Source organism: Ovis canadensis, chromosome 1 (assembly GCF_042477335.2).
Source record: "Ovis canadensis isolate MfBH-ARS-UI-01 breed Bighorn chromosome 1, ARS-UI_OviCan_v2, whole genome shotgun sequence".
Taxonomy (NCBI): Eukaryota; Metazoa; Chordata; class Mammalia; order Artiodactyla; family Bovidae; genus Ovis; species Ovis canadensis.
In genome coordinates, this window is record NC_091245.1 from 242057478 (window position 1) to 242073631 (window position 16154).

General features: G+C 38.8%; 1 protein-coding gene across 2 annotated transcripts in view; it reads left to right on the forward strand.

Annotated features, from left to right (window-relative positions):
- The window catches only part of CP (ceruloplasmin), a 60687-nt gene that overhangs the window by 2174 nt on the left and 42359 nt on the right, over positions 1–16154 (forward strand). For both annotated transcript variants that reach the window (XM_069562947.1, XM_069562958.1), the window contains exons 2-6: positions 8431–8678; positions 10973–11185; positions 11551–11724; positions 13225–13479; positions 14759–14930. In XM_069562947.1, the coding sequence (XP_069419048.1) occupies positions 8431–8678; positions 10973–11185; positions 11551–11724; positions 13225–13479; positions 14759–14930 (1062 nt within the window). The remainder of the gene's footprint in view (positions 1–8430; positions 8679–10972; positions 11186–11550; positions 11725–13224; positions 13480–14758; positions 14931–16154) is intronic.

Genomic DNA, 16154 nt, shown 5'->3' on the forward strand with positions numbered 1-16154 from the left:
CTTTAACAAAGTCTCTAATTCTAGACATTTAGAAAAGAAAAGGGCTTTGGTAAGAATATTTTTGCAGGGAGGGAAGAGAATTTTTTTATTTTTAAATAGCTTAGTGTCCTGCGTGTGCTGGGGAGGTTATACAACATTGGCTCAATCATCTTATGCTTCAACAACAGCCTACAGTTGTGCAAACTATAGATGGCACTGCTCACTCTGTGATATTTTTTAATATATCTGAACAGCAAATATTGACTAGACCTTCAGCAATTTTGCCAATACTATGCTAACGTTTAATGGCAACCCACTCCAGTACTCTTGCCTGGAAAATCCCATGGATGGAGGAGGCTGGTAGGCTGCAGTCCATGGGGACGCTAGCAGTCAGACACGACTGAGCGACTTCACTTTCATTTTCATGCATTGGAGAAGGAAATGGCAACCTACTCCAGTGTTCTTGCCTGGAGAATCCCAGGGACGGGGGAGCCTGGGGGGCTGCTGTCTATGGGGTCACACAGAGTCGGACAGGACTGAAGTGACTTTTATATATATATATATAGAGAGAGATAGATAGATAAGTTTAGGTGGCAACTTTCTGCTGCTTCTTTGCATCAGATTTGCAGAATGTCCAGCTGCTAATACATTCAGCCTTCTATAACAAAATACACCAGACAGGATAGCTTAGCAATAACAGAAATCCCTTTCTCACAGCTCAAGAGGCTGGGAAGTTCAGGGTGCCAACATGGTCATGTTCTAGTAAGATCTCTTTTCTGGGTTCATAGCCTTTTCACTGTGTCCTCACTTGGCGGAAGGGACTAAGAATATCTTCGGAGCCTCTTCTACAGAACTGCCTTATAAGAAGGTACTTACTCCATTTATGAGAGCCCCACCCTCATGACCTAAGCACCTCCCAAAGACCTCATCTCCTAATACCATCACATTGGGGATTAGGATTTCAACATATAGTGGGGGATAGGACATAAATATGCCAAAGGATGATGTGATATAACCAGATACAATTATTGACACTCATCTTGTGAAGGCTAAAAAGGAGTGCAGATAATTAGGCTGAGAAACAGGTTGAAAGAGGTCAAGATGGTTGTTAGGCAGAGAATTAGGTTTAAGCTGCAATTGACCTTGAAGATCTGGAACAAGGAAGCAGAAAGTGTGTATGGAGATGGCAGAAACTCCATCTGCTAAATTCACTGGTGATCACTAGTACCTAGAATTTGGAGACACTAAAATATTTTTTAATAAATGAAAACGAATGAATAAAAGGTATGTAGGAAGCTAGACAAAACTATAGGCTGTATTGTCAAAATTTCCCCTTACTTCTAGTGTGAAAAGGTTTACACCATAGACTAAATCAGAAGATAGAATGAAATAAGAAAAGTCAGTTTATGGAGTTATACATCAGTTAGTGAAACAGGAAACACTGGCAGATAGAAAGGAGAAAATGTGTGGATTCTTTTAACTAGGAAAATAAGAGTTCACTTCTTTTTATTCTATCAGAAGTATTTCTTTCTAGTGGGATAAGTTCAGTTTGGTCGCTCAGTTGTGTCCAACTCTTTGCAACCCCATGGACTGCAGCATGCTAGGCTTCCCTGTCCATCACCAACTCACGGAGTTTACTCAAACTCATGTCCATCAAGTCCGTGATGCCATCCAGCCATCTCATCCTCTGTTGTCCCCTTCTCCTCCTGCTTCAATCTTTCCTAGCATCAGAGTCTTTTCAAATAAGTCAGCTCTTCGCATGAGGTGGCCAAAGTATTGGAGTTTCAGCTTCAGCATCAATCCTTCCAATGCATATTCAGGACTGATTCCCTTTAGGATAGACTGGTTGGATCTCCTTGCAGTCTAAGGGACTCTCAAGAGTCTTCTCCAAAACCACAGTTCAAAAGCATCAATTCTTTGGCACTCAGCTTTCTTTATAGTCCAACTCTCATATCCATACATAACTACCGGAAAAAATATAGCTTTGACTAGATGAACCTTTTTTGGCAAAGTAATGTCTCTGCTTTTTAATATGCTATCTAGGTTGGTCATAACTTTTCTATGCGGTAAGGTAGAATTTCCTTATATTTATCAGTGCCTTATCTGTCACTTTAACACATCAATAAACTGTTGAAGATCTGTGAAATATATTTTCTGCTCCTAAATTGAAGTGAAAGTTAAAGTGTTAATCGCTTTAGTAGTGCCCGACTCTTTGTGACCCCATGGACTATTACAGCCCACCAGCCTCCTCTGTCCATGGAATAAGTTGTTTGTATTTAAGGGCTTCCCTGGTGGCTAAGACAGTAAAGAATCCACCTGCAATGAGGGAGACCTGGGTTCGATTTCTGGGTTGGGGCCTGGCAACCCACTGCAATATTCTTGCCTGGAGAATGCCCATGGACAGAGGAGCCTGGTAGGCTACGGTCCATGGGGTCACAAAGAGCCAGACACAACTGAGCAACTAAGCACAAGAATAAAAAGGGCTTCCCTGGTGGCTCAGTTGGTAAGGAATCTGCTTGCAATGTAAGAGACTGTCTGCAGTGCAGGAGACCCAGATTCGATTCCTGGGTCAGAAAGATGCCCTGAAGAAGGAAATGGCAAGCTACTCCCATATTCTTGCCTGGGAAATCTCATGGACAGAGGAGCCTGGTGGGCTACAATCCATGGCATTGCAAGAGTGAGACACAGCTTAGCGACTAAACTACTACCACCACCAAGAATAAAAGACATACATATAAAAACAATTAGTAAATGCAATACTGTGATCTGGGCCCATGATAGGCTAATTAAATGTGTATTGATTTTGTTAGCTACACAGTAGCAATAAGTAACAATGGTCCAGTTTTCTTCAGGTTACTTCTTTCTCCTGGTGACCTGTAGGAAGATACAAGTAAGTGAAAACTTCCTTAAAGAGAAGAACTATCACAAAACCCTTTTACACTAACTTCATAGGCTCTTACTCAGGCTTGGTGATTTTAAACACAGTTCTTGCAAACATTGTTAAACCTAGTTTTCCAGGCTATTGTAGGTTTGAGAAATAAATCAGCAATACTACAGTGAAGTAGTATACATAAGCAGACTCAATGACCAAGAAAAAAATGAAAGCCCAAATTTTGACCAAATAGAGAACAAACTAACAACATTGCACTCTATTATATAATCATAAGTATTATGATATTGAGTGATCAGGGTAACATAACCATTCAGTAAATGTTTATATTTACTATTATTATCATAACAGAAGTTGAATTTTTCCCAGTACATGATGTTTAAAAAAACAAGGACACAAACAAAACATTTTAAAGAAAAAAAAACTTGCACAAAGGCATTCATTTTACCCCTTCCAAAATGGTCTTAAATTTTTAAATGATTCTTAAAGAGGTAAGTGGCTAAGTGGCTAAGTCACTTCAGTCATGTCCAACTCTGTGTAACTCCATAGATGGCAGCCCACCAGGCTCCCCCGTCCCTGGGATTCTCCAGGCAAGAACACTGGAGTGGGTTGCCATTTCCTTCTCCCATACATGAAAATGAAAAGTGAAAGTGAAGTTGCTCAGTCATGTCCGACTCTTCGCGATCCCATGGACTGCAGTCTATCAGGCTCCTCCGTCCATGGGATTTGCCAGGCAAGAGCACTGGAGTGGGGTGCCATCGCCTTCTCCGTAAAGAGGTAAAATTATGAGCTAAAGTTATCTGGAAGTCATTTATGATGCCTTATACTCCAAGGCTGCCAAATAATACATAGTAAGCAAAATCTGATGTGGTATAAACATTTCACATAAGACAGTCCATGTGCAGAAGCTAATGAAGTAACTATACCATTTCACACTTTTAAGCTCTACAATTTATTATCACAGTTGCTATTTTCCCCCAAGAACCTATCCAAAAGAGGGCTAACACCTAGATAGAATTTTCATGCTGTTCTAGTGAAGCCAGGCTAGTTAGAACCTATAGCTCACTCAAGTGTATGCTATATAAACCCAGGTTGAGTCTTTGCCTACCAGTTACTTTTGGACTTTTCTTTGTGATTCCTGTGTGTAGTAGGCAGAGTTTTTTTAATTGCCCCCAAAGACATTCTAAACCTAAAATTCTAGAACCAATGAATATGATGATATATCACTCCCATGGTTTATGTTATATTCAAGGATACAGTTGACTTTAAACTAGGGACATGATCTGGGTGGGCCTAGTCTAAAGCAGAGAATTCTCTAGCGGAAGAGGAGGAAGTCAGAGAGATTCAAAAAGGTTTGAGGGGGATTCAACAAACTGTTGCTGACTTGGAGATGGAAGAAGTCACTTTGGAAGGAATACAAATGGCCTTAAAGAACTGGGAGAAGTCTTCAGCTGTGAGCTAGCAAAGAAACAGGAATTTCAGTCCTATAACCACAATGAACTGAATTCTGCCAATAACCTGAGTGAGCTTGGCAGTGGCCTTCTCCACAGATCCTCCAGACAAATACTCAGCCAAGCCAACACCTTGATGTCAGCTCTGGTAACCTGAGGAGAGAATCCAGTTATGCCATGCCAGACTGCTGATCCATGGAACTATGAAATTAATAAATAGGTGTGGTTTAAAGCTTTATGATCATTTGTTATGTAGCAATAGAAAACTAATATACTATGTCTCAAGTAATGAAGCCAAGTATCCAGAGACTTTTCACATATATTACCCACACTTTAGTAATCATATCTAAACATAAACCAAGACCTCCTTGAGTGCATTCTGAATTTTGGGGAGGGAATAGCATTATTATTGTTTTACCAAGGCAGTATAAAAATTGTTTTAATTACCCTACCATTAAAAACTCACCTCTGGATCTGAGCCTACCAGAAATCAGAAGAATTGCTATAGGATTATAGGGCTTCCCTGCTGGCTCATCAGATGGTAAAGGATTTGCCTGCAATGCAGGAGACCCAAGTTCGGTCCCCTGGAGAAGGAAATGGCTACCCATTCCAGTATTCTTTTCCTGGGAAATCTCATGGTCAGAGGAGCCTGGAGGGCTATAGTCCACAGGGTCACAAAGAGTCAGACACGAATGAGCGACTAACACTTTCACTTTCACTATAGAATTTTAAGAACTGGGGAAGCTAAAGAGAAGGATGTGATTACTGAGAGGGGGACATATCTATTGAAATGAAGTAAAACAACATATCACAATTGCCAACAGAAAGAACAACAATTAATGTGAATAATTTGTTCAGGTCAAAGAACAACAATAATAGATCGCTTTGACTGGATATCTGACTGGCAAGCTTCCTGCAAGCTTCCAGTAACTGACCCTTTGTCCCCAAAGCTGTGCTCTTGATGTTAAATAGACATTCCCTAATGACCCTTTGATGTGTCTTTGGAGACAGAACATAAACAAACAGACCTCCCCCAAGTTATCACATTACGTGAAATATTTACCAATTTGCTTAAGACTTAATTTTGTTTCAGAAAAAAAGACAAGATGGGAAACACATTTTGCACATTGCTATATATATACAAGAAATCCAAATGTTAAAATTTCTGAATAGATTATAAGTTCAGATCAATTATTTTTAAAGTATTTTTCACCACCTCACCCCACCTCCAAAAGAAATCTTTGTATACACAAAAAGAATCCCAAAGCTTAGGCAATACTCCCCCTATTTCAGGAAATAATGAATACAGGAGAATTTCAGTGCAATGAAAGCATTTTGACAAAGTCCGCTGCAGTTTATGGAAATGAAATGTGACATATTCCTTAATGCTTCAGAGGCACATTCAGGAAGTATAAATACACATTGTATCTAAAGGAAGCCTCAAGAATTTGAGGGCTATTTTTAAACTTTGGCTTCATTTAAAATGTGGATCAGGCTTCCCTGATGGCTCAGTGGTAAAGAATCCACCTGCCAATCCTGGAGATGAAGTTTCGATCCCTGGGTCAGGAAGATCCCCTGAAGAAGGAAATGGCAACCCACTCCAGTATTCTTGCCTGGAGAATCCCATGGACAGAGAAGCCTGGCAGGTTACAGTCTATGGGATCGCAAAAGAGTCGAACATGACTTAGTCAATAAAACAGCAAGATGTGGATCAACAGGGCATGGTGAAACGCAGGTTAGAACCTCTATTTAAATATCACTGAAGGTGAATCTGAAGATTCATAGACACTGGTGAAAACTTTCCGCTAGGCTTAGACAGGTCTGTGTGAGCCTGAGTGGCCCAGGTTCTGATGTGACCCGAGAAAAATTCCATCTTTGAGCTATAAGGTTTCCAGCTGCCATTGTGTGCTTGACTGAACTGCCCTCTTCCTGACCTCTCAGCAGAGTGGACTGGATGAATCTGTCTTTAATCTCAGTGACCTTCAGTGCTTTGGAATGTTGCTGTTGTTACAACATCTATTCATTAAGATTACTTCTGACGGTACTAATGTGGCAGTTTAGGGGGAAGAAGTCACACCGCTTCTCACTGTTTTTTCGTGTATTTTAATGTGCTCAAAGTCTCTCAGAGCTTTTCTCAATTTTTTTGTTTTTTTGGCTTGTTTTAACAAAATGGAAATTGCAACAACTAGAAAATGAAAACAAATATGACAAATAACAGCTTAAGCATGGGATTTGCCGTATTGGTTATAAAAGATGTAACTTTATTTTTCTAACTTCCAGTTTGGCCCTTCTCCCACCACAATGGGGGAAATGGACTCCCATCTCATTCATTTTTCAGTGAACAAGTTGAGAATCCCAGGGCTTAAACAATCCAGCATGACAACCAGAAGGTGCTCATTGTAGAAGCTCTCTGGTCAATCCAGAGCACGGGGCTCTGCTATTTTCAACATCTGTTCCTGCTGCCCAAATGCAGCTCAGAGACCCTTCTTACTGGTCCCCTCACTCAAGCTCGACCTGGTACCTCCATGCCACCATGCCAGGAGAGATTTGGCCACGACCAGAACCAGCCACCTTTCTGTCTCAAGGCATCCAGGAATCCCACTGTCTCTGGGATTGGGCAGCTTTCTCCCCCTGCATCTGGAGCCTCCTCTACTCGGGTTGCCCATGAGCACAGAGAGGCATCAGAACACAGAGGGGTTATTTGTTAGTAAATGCAGATGCCCAAACTTCACCCCAGCAGCACAGATGCAGAATCAATGGGGCTGGAGCCTAGGAACTTGCATTTATCAAGGTCCTCAGTAGATTCCTACGCATGTGAAAATTTAAGAAACATTAGGCCAGAGCCTTAGATTTAAAAAATAAAAACAGGCCTTTAAACTCTAAAACAGACAAAGATCAACACTCCCACACAAGCTCTGCTCTCATCTTGAAAAAAAAAAAAAAAAGGAAAAATATTCTTCACTCTTTCCGATGAGCTTACCACTGAGAAAACAAGCCTAAATTTATTCCTTAGTCAGGTTATACAGCCTCACAAGGGTTGAGTGGAAAATAGTAAGGCACCCAAAGTCACTGAGATCAAAGCAGGCAACACACACATACATACATACATACACACACACACACACACACACATACACACACAAACCCTAGGTCATCAGCCAGAATGTTAGCATTTTTTATTCTAGTGGAGGAGACCTCAAGTGTGGAAGGGCTGCCAAAGTCCAGGTTTTAAGTGGGTTCTCCTGAACAGCTAGAAGCCACTGCCCACAGGTAGATTCCACTGACCTACCCCAGCTTCCATTAAAGACAATAACTTAAGAATCAGTTCAAAAGTTTGAATATCAAGCTCAATTTCTTTCTTTTCCTTTCTTTTCTTCTCTCTCTTTTTTTTTTCCTGGCTACTATTCACTTTGCTGATATTTTCAGGGAAGTTTTAAGCAACTATTAATCAGCCACTAACCAGAATATAAACTTCCAATGTTCAAGTACTTCTGCTAGCAAGGGATTAAAAAAACCACAGGTGTAATTTGAAATCAAAGGTAATTAAAAAACCCATATACTTTATATGCATCAATTCCAACTTTGATTTAGTGTTGCTAAAAGGAACTAAAACAATAGCATTACCTTAGCATTATTAGTTTTGCTTTAGGAAAACAAATATATACACACAATTTGACATCTCACACATCCAGATTGATTGCTTGTAAACTCAAGTTTTCTTCATGACTGAAAGAAGTGCACAAGAAGTGAGAAATGTCTTAGCTTTATTTTACATTTCACTTAAATTTTATAGTCTATAAATTTATATATTTATATGTATTCATTAGGTCTCTGTGTTTCAACATTAAAATATTGTAAGAAATACTCTGGTGAGATGTATTATATTTTTATGGAGCATTCACGCATGGTTGTCTGCCATATAGCTAATGTAGGACACCTCACATTATTAAAATAATATGGCTAAATGCCAGCTCTCCTCTTCATTTTTTGGAAGCATCCTTACAACAACAGCAAACATTTAATATGATATGGTTATTCATTTCTCTTTCATTATAATGTTATCCCTGGAAATGATGGCTTCTAATAACGTTGTCTTCTTTTCCTTTGCAGGGAACATTCCAATATCTATCTTCAAAATGGCCCCAATAGAATTGGAAGTGTTTACAAGAAGGCTGTATATCTTCAGTACACAGATGAAAACTTCAGGACTGTTATAGAAAAACCTGTCTGGTTAGGGTTTTTAGGCCCTATTATCAAAGCTGAAACTGGAGATAAAGTTTATGTACATCTGAAAAACTTTGCCTCTAGGCCTTATACATTTCATGCACATGGATTAACTTACTATAAGGAGCATGAAGGTCAGTTCAACTCAAAATCTTGCTGGAATTCTCTCTTCCTTTTCAGTAGCGGCATTTTTTAACTTCCAAGTTTATGGACTTTCCTCCTGGATAAGACCCGTAACAATGTTCTTTAGCTCTGAACTATTTTATGAATAAGTGTTTTGGTTCACCCGAATGATGCCGTGCTTCTCTTGGTTGTGCTTACTTATGTGGAGTGTGAATGTGATAGGATTTCTGGGTGAACTCACATAGTGAGAGTCAAAGAGAGCTGGACTTCCTTCTCAGTGCCCTACACCTTTCCAGATAAATAGTCAAAGTAAGAGAAATGCAGTGCGCATTAAAGCCTGGAAAAGACAAAAATCCTGAAGGAAGAAACAGGACTCAGATGGGGATTGTCTTGTCTGTAAAGTTCCTACTGTGAACTTACTGTAACAATTGTCACCTTAGTGGCTCAGACGGTAAAGCGTCTGTCTGCAATGCAGGAAACCAGCGTTCGATCCCTGGCTTGGGAAGATCCCCTGGAGAAGGAAATAGCAGCCCACTCCAGTATTCTTGCCTGGAAAATCCTATGGACCGCGGAGCCTGGTAGGCTACCGTCCATGGGGTTGCAAAGAGTAGGACACGACTGAGCGACTTCACTTTCACGTCCATCCTAACTTTGTCCCAGCTAAGGCACAGCACAGTCGTCTCACACACTAACCAGATAGTGCACATGGCTGGATGATCCTGGAGTCATACCTGAGACACAATTAACCAAAAGGTCACTTAACTATAGGACTTGGAATCCTTAAAGATGGTACGGGAAGAACAAAGATTATATTTGGTGCCTGTGATCTCATTCTTAGTAGATGGTGATGGTAATGATGGTGATGATGGTGATGATGATGATGGAGACAAAGATGATGACAGGTGATGATGTTTTATTGTGGTTAAAAGAAAGGACTTCAAAATTAACTGACCAGTGTTTGAATGCAGCATTGGCTTTTACTTGGCTGAATGACCTTGGACAAGTTACTTAAATTCTCTATGCTTCAGTTTTCTCGTCTATGAAATAGGAACAGTGAGATTATATAATAAGAACTCTATAAATGTCAGTTACTATAAAAAAAAAATACTGAGGCCATGCTACAGTTCATGGGAATTATAAGGATCAAGCTTGGAAATTAGGATAAAATTCATCTTAACTAATTATTGGCTTTGTATTTAAAAGAGGGATTGCTTTACAAGGTGAATGTTTTTATCTTTTATATATTTATGTGTTTTTCTAAACAAAATAATTATATTCATAGCATAAAAGGTTACTGCCATCTTATTTTTTACTATTTCATGTTATATTAGGATATAAATAATTTTTACGGATGATCATTGTATTGTGGCTATGTTAGAAGAAAAAAGAGTACTTATCTTTCAGAGACACATACTCAGTTATTTATAAATGAAATGACATGAGTCAGGGGCTCACTTTAGAATAATTCACTGATGATGGGGATTAGAGTGGGTGAGAGTACAGATGAAACAAGATTGGCCTTGAGTTGATCACTGGTAAAGCTGAGATTTTGGGCACATGAAAGTTTATCATATTATTCTCTTAATTTTTGCATATGTTTGGAAAAATACAAAATTAAAGTAAAAAAACAGTTTCATGGTTATTTCATAGGTAAAAACCTGATATCATATAAGAAGCTTCAAATTATAGGAGAGGGTAGCCATTTTGCTCTTACTTCCAAACCATAACCCCAGGGCAAAAACATTTTTTTGTTTTTTAAATACAATTGCATGGCATTTTAATGTGACCCTAATTCTGAACTCTCAGAAAAAGTGTTTTTTTTTTTAATTGCAAACCCATAGTCACTATGGGGCTTCCCAGGGGGCACAGTGGTAAAGAAGCTACTTGCCAATGAAGGAGATGGGAAGATCCTCTGGAGAAGGTAATGGCGACCCACTCCAGTATTCTTGCCTGGAGAATTCCACGGACAGAGGAGCTTGGCAGGCAGGCTACAGTCTATGGGGTCTCAAAAAGTCAGACATGACTCTGCACCCAAAAGTCACTATGCTCCTAATTAATCTATTACTGCTTCTTGAAGACTCAGTCAAGTATAAAAAATGACATTTTCTGTGAAACTTCCAGACCTTGTTGCCATTAGCTTCTTATTCTTCTGTGCTCAAGTAAACATCACTGCATTCCCAAGGGGATACATACTAGATATTGAATGAATGTTTGCTGAATGAATTAACAGACCATCTATTTTTTTTCTTTTAAGTTCAAACACATTCAAATTCAACCTGTCATTTCATTTATTGTCGTTTCCTAGGGGCCATTTATCCTGATAACACCACAGATTTGCAAAAAGCAGATGACAAGGTGCAGCCAGGTGAACAGTGTCTGTACATACTGCATGCCAACCCAGAACAAGGTCCTGGTGAGGAAGACAGCAACTGTGTGACCCGGATTTACCATTCCCACATTGATGCTCCAAAAGACATTGCCTCAGGACTCATTGGGCCTTTAATACACTGCAAAAAAGGTACACTTTCTCATTATTAGTCACAATAAATTACCAAAGACAGTAGACAGGGAGGTTTATTCTTTAAATAGACATTAAGTCTTCTGTGTTATGACTGAGTAGGGAAGGCAGAGGGGTGGTGAGTCTAGAAAAAAAGGAATGGAAGAGTAGGCAAGGGTAAGGAGAAAAAAGGGTGCATGAAGCAGCATTTAGGCTATCGAACACAAATTTCCTAAATATTTCCAAGTCTATAAAACAGGAATGACTGGTCCAGATTTCTGGTCTGTTAGGAAAATAAATACTAAAATTGTTTAAAACTATATGAATCACATGCTAAAATTCATGCTAAAAATTAAGTTCTACTGAAATAGTCATTTTCACTTCAGATTCTCTGGATGAAGAAAAAGAAAAAAATATTGACAAGGAATTTGTGGTAATGTTTTCTGTGGTGGATGAAAATCTCAGCTGGTACCTAGAAGAAAACATTAAAACCTACTGCTCTGAACCAGAGAAGGTTGAACAAGATAATGAAGACTTCCAGGAGAGTAACAGAATGTATTGTAAGATTTCACAGGATCTGTTAACTTTATCTTATTTTTCTCAGTCCATGAATTATGCTGAGCTTATTCCCTTACATGAATAAGTAGTGTATTCTAATCTATGCCCTTGGTAACAAAGCATATTGGGTATGCAAATAGATATTCAGCTAAACAGGTCCAATCAAAACTCTAAGCCAGGGAAAGCCAGATACATCAAACCATTTCAAAACTAATAAGGATAAATCAATATTCTCCCAACTCCTAAAAATTAAAGCAGCCTAAAATTATTAAATTATATTTTAAAGCATTGCACTATAGTTAAGAAAATAGTTCAAACCATTAATTCTAAAAGATTTCTTTTACATACATATTATCCTTCATTACCACCCTCAACTTTGCATCATTTTCCCCTACATTTTAGCTCACTTTATTTCTTCTAAAAATGCTTTCTTTACTGCCTAGGCTTCTTCTTAATTCTCAGACACAAAACAATGGGTTTATTAAGATAGTCTATCACTTAGAATTTGCATAAAATTTCAAATCCCTTAATACCAACTAGACCAATAAGTATAGATTTTTGTTTGTGTTTAGCTTCTTAAAAATAGCTCTTATGCAGAAACTGAGAATACAATAATAACTGTACTATCAAAGCAGAAAAATAAACAGATTGAACACAGGACAGATTTTTGTTCTAACTTCTGCTTATTTCTGGCTGGAAGATCCTCTTTCCATACTTTAATCTAGCCTCTGTTCTGTGCTAAGCAAAATAGATGTTAGAGACTCAAACTTCCAGGCTGGCTAAACCTGGTTTGGTATCTCTATTGCATTTGGTTCACTCACAGTACTTCCCAGAACTGATTTCTGCTTTAACTCTAAGACCTCCCAGTTTGAATAGTGCCTCTCAGTTTTTTAGAAGAATCTCAGGCCATCCTGCTTTTGACCTTTTAGATCTTTTCCTCCTTCACATTTCTTCCAATTTTGTCTTTCAAGTTAAAAAAAAAAAAAAGCTTCCTTTGTGTTCTTATTGAAAAAGCAACTCACATCACTGTAGAAAATTGGAAAAGTTCTGATAAATAAGCAAAGAAAACTTTGACGTCATCCATACTGCCATTACCAACACGATGCATATGGTTGATTCATAAATAAACATGTCCTTCTTCTATTTACTATATATGTGTGTGCATTTATATGTATGTATGTATGTATGCACACATTTGTATTTGCAAATATACACATGAACATACCAAGGTGTATAGTTTATAACAAGGAGAGCAAATAGGTTTCATCTTCAGTGTTCATGTGCTAATACTGTGTTGAAAAAAAAACCTGAGGCTAAATTCAGGTCCAAAATGAAGAATGCTGTGATTGATTAATAATATCTGATGTGGGTACAAAAGGTAAGAATAGTGACATGTGTGCCAGGTATTTTCCATCTCAAATTGATTTTATTTTTGTAGTGCTAACTATCAATATTCCAGGTACCAATATATGTTAGTCACAGTCTCTGCTCTTGACTTACAGCTGTGAATGGATATGCTTTTGGAAGTCTCCCAGGACTCTCCATGTGTGCTGAGGACAGAGTAAAATGGTATCTTTTTGGTATGGGTAATGAAATTGATGTGCACGCAGCTTTCTTCCATGGGCAAGTGTTGACTAGCAAGAACTACCGTGTTGATACAATCAATCTCTTTCCTGCTACCCTCTTTGATGCTTTTATGGTGGCTCAGAACCCTGGGCAATGGATGCTTAGCTGTCAGAATCTAAATCATCTGAAAGGTAAGGCATCTTTACCTGAAATTAACTGTCAGTTGAGAAAAGAAACATGTCTCAGTTACAATATTAATGGGGTGACTATTGGAAATTAGAATCTAAAAGCTAAATATCTTTGGAATGATCTGAACTTTGAATTGTTAATTTTATTCCTCTGAAAGTATGGATCATCTAATTTTTTAAAATAGACAAAGACTGGAGCAATTATAAAGTAATTAAAGCTGAAAATACATTAATTTTTGGAAAACAAAAATTGGTCCTGAAGTATAGTCTTACCGTAAAAGTATAACACTGCTTATAGCTACTCAGATTTGTAAAATATACAATATTTTAAACACCAGAAGATGTGTATATTGGTGCTGAAAAGTAACTTGCGTTTTGACTTGATTCTGTTAAATACAACCAACTTTGTTCTTTATGAGTCCAGCTATTCCTTGGTTTTACATGCTAAATCTCTTTTCCATCTCTTTAATATAAGGAAAAGAAATATCCCCAGTTCTTGAAAAATATTGGTTTGTAATATTGATTTCCTGAAGAAATTAGGTCTAATGTGGGTCTTTGAGTAGGTTACTTTGAACTTCAAATATAATCTCATTCATCAAAGGTGACCTTGGCTGCAGCAGGCCCAGCGCAGCAGGCCCAGCACAGCAGGTGCAAAACCATTTTATCTAAGGGAGGGATAAAAATACATGATCACTCTATTCCTCCTCATCTATCCCATCATATCCCTTAAAATATGGCAAAGCTTCTCTTCACCATTTATTTTTCCTCATTAAAGCATTATCTATTTCAATGCTGACTCACTGATAACGTAAAAGAGTGAGGGATTCCTGGCAGTCCAGTGATTAGGACTCTGCCATTTCACAACAGAGGGCAAGGCTTCAATCCCTGGCCAGGGAATTAAGATCCCACAAGCCACGTGACATTGCCAAAAAAAACCCCAGTGAAATAAAACAGTGAAAGTGCATTTCTCCCCACACTACTTATCTATTAATGTGTCCTATTTTTTTTCTCATCAAAAGATCGTCATAGTGAAATCCCACTGAAGTTTGTTCCACATTTTTTAAAACACAAGTAATACCACTTCTCTGTGGAATATAGGCTTTTTTTCACTGCTTGAATTTTCCATGAGTGATTCATTTGCAGCTGTTTACTCATTCATAGTATTGTTTGTAGCTGTCTATCTCTTCAGTTTCTTTCTGTCATTTCACCGGCAGCATTGATAAGGCAATAGGAGAGATAACAATGGCTTCATTAAACAGTGGCGCCTCTGTGTGGTTTTCAGCTGGTTTGCAGGCCTTTTTCTGGGTACAAGACTGTAAGAAGTCTTCATCTGAGGACAATATCCATGGCAAAAATGTTAGACACTACTACATCGCTGCTGAAGAAGTCATCTGGAACTATGCACCCTCCGGGATAGATGCCTTCACCAAAGAAAATTTAAGAGCACCGGGAAGGTAATTCAGAAAAAAAAAAAAAAAGATATTATTTCAAAATATGCCTCCTCCTCAACAAGTCATAAAAGGCTATTCAGCAATTAAGATTTTAACTGATACTTGAAATTGAGTAACTAGACTGCTAAGTAATTATTGAGGTGTTTGGTAGTGAGTCCAAGTTAGAGAAATAGGACTTCTGAGTCCATGAAAAAGAATAGAAAATTTGTTAGATGCTCAAGAAAATCCTCAGAAAATGCTGAAAACAAGATTGATTCATTAGCTTTCCATTCCTGAAACCAGCCTTGTATAATCTAGCAGCACTGGGTATATTCACAAGGTTGTATAATTATCAGCACTGTGACTCTCAGAACTCCCATCATTTCAAGTAGAAATGCTGTTCAACAGGTCAATAGCTGAGCTCTACCCAAGCTTGTGACTTCTGAAGCAGAGATTTAAGTCCCTGCTACACTGACAGCCAGATATAATGATTCCCTAAACTGTATCTCCAGCCCAGAAGGCTCTTATATATGGCAGATTTTCATTCTGAACTGCTTAGTGGACACCCCACTTGGATGAGGCCCTCTCCAAATCAATATGTCCAAGCTTGAATCCTCTGTCTTCCACACAATTCTGAGCTTTCTCCTCTACACAAATGGTATTGCCATTTATCCATCACTCAAATCCCAGTGCCTCAGCATTACACTTGACTCCTTCCCTCCTTCACCAATCCCTCCTTCTCTCATCAAATGCTGCCTCATTATATCCTAAATATCTCAGGAAGTTTGTATGCATCTCTCTAACCTCTTGGCTAGTACCTCTGAAGTCATCACTACCCTCATTGAGATTTTAAGAGAAGCCTAGTGACTTGGCTCCCTACCACGGTCTTCCAACCACTTAAGGAATCCTCCTAAAACACTAATCCTTTTTGCCAGGGTCCAGCCCCGGTAGATCCAGGGAATTTGAAGGGGAGACGGAGTCGGCGTCCTAAGTAAGAACTATTTGATTAGGAAAGAATAGTGTAGTAGGAAAATTAGTGGAGAAAAAGAGGCTGATATTCCTTGGTTTACACAGCTAACCAATAAAACTTTGAGACAAGAAGTTTGCCCTGTTCACGGAGGCCACAGGTGCCCTCCCGGTCTCCCGAGGGAGTGAAGACGCAGAACGTCTTCCCGTTCAGGTCTTAGAAACCCGGGCAGATAAGTGAACGCAGGGAGCCTCTATGCGCCAAGGGATCAGCCTGAAAAA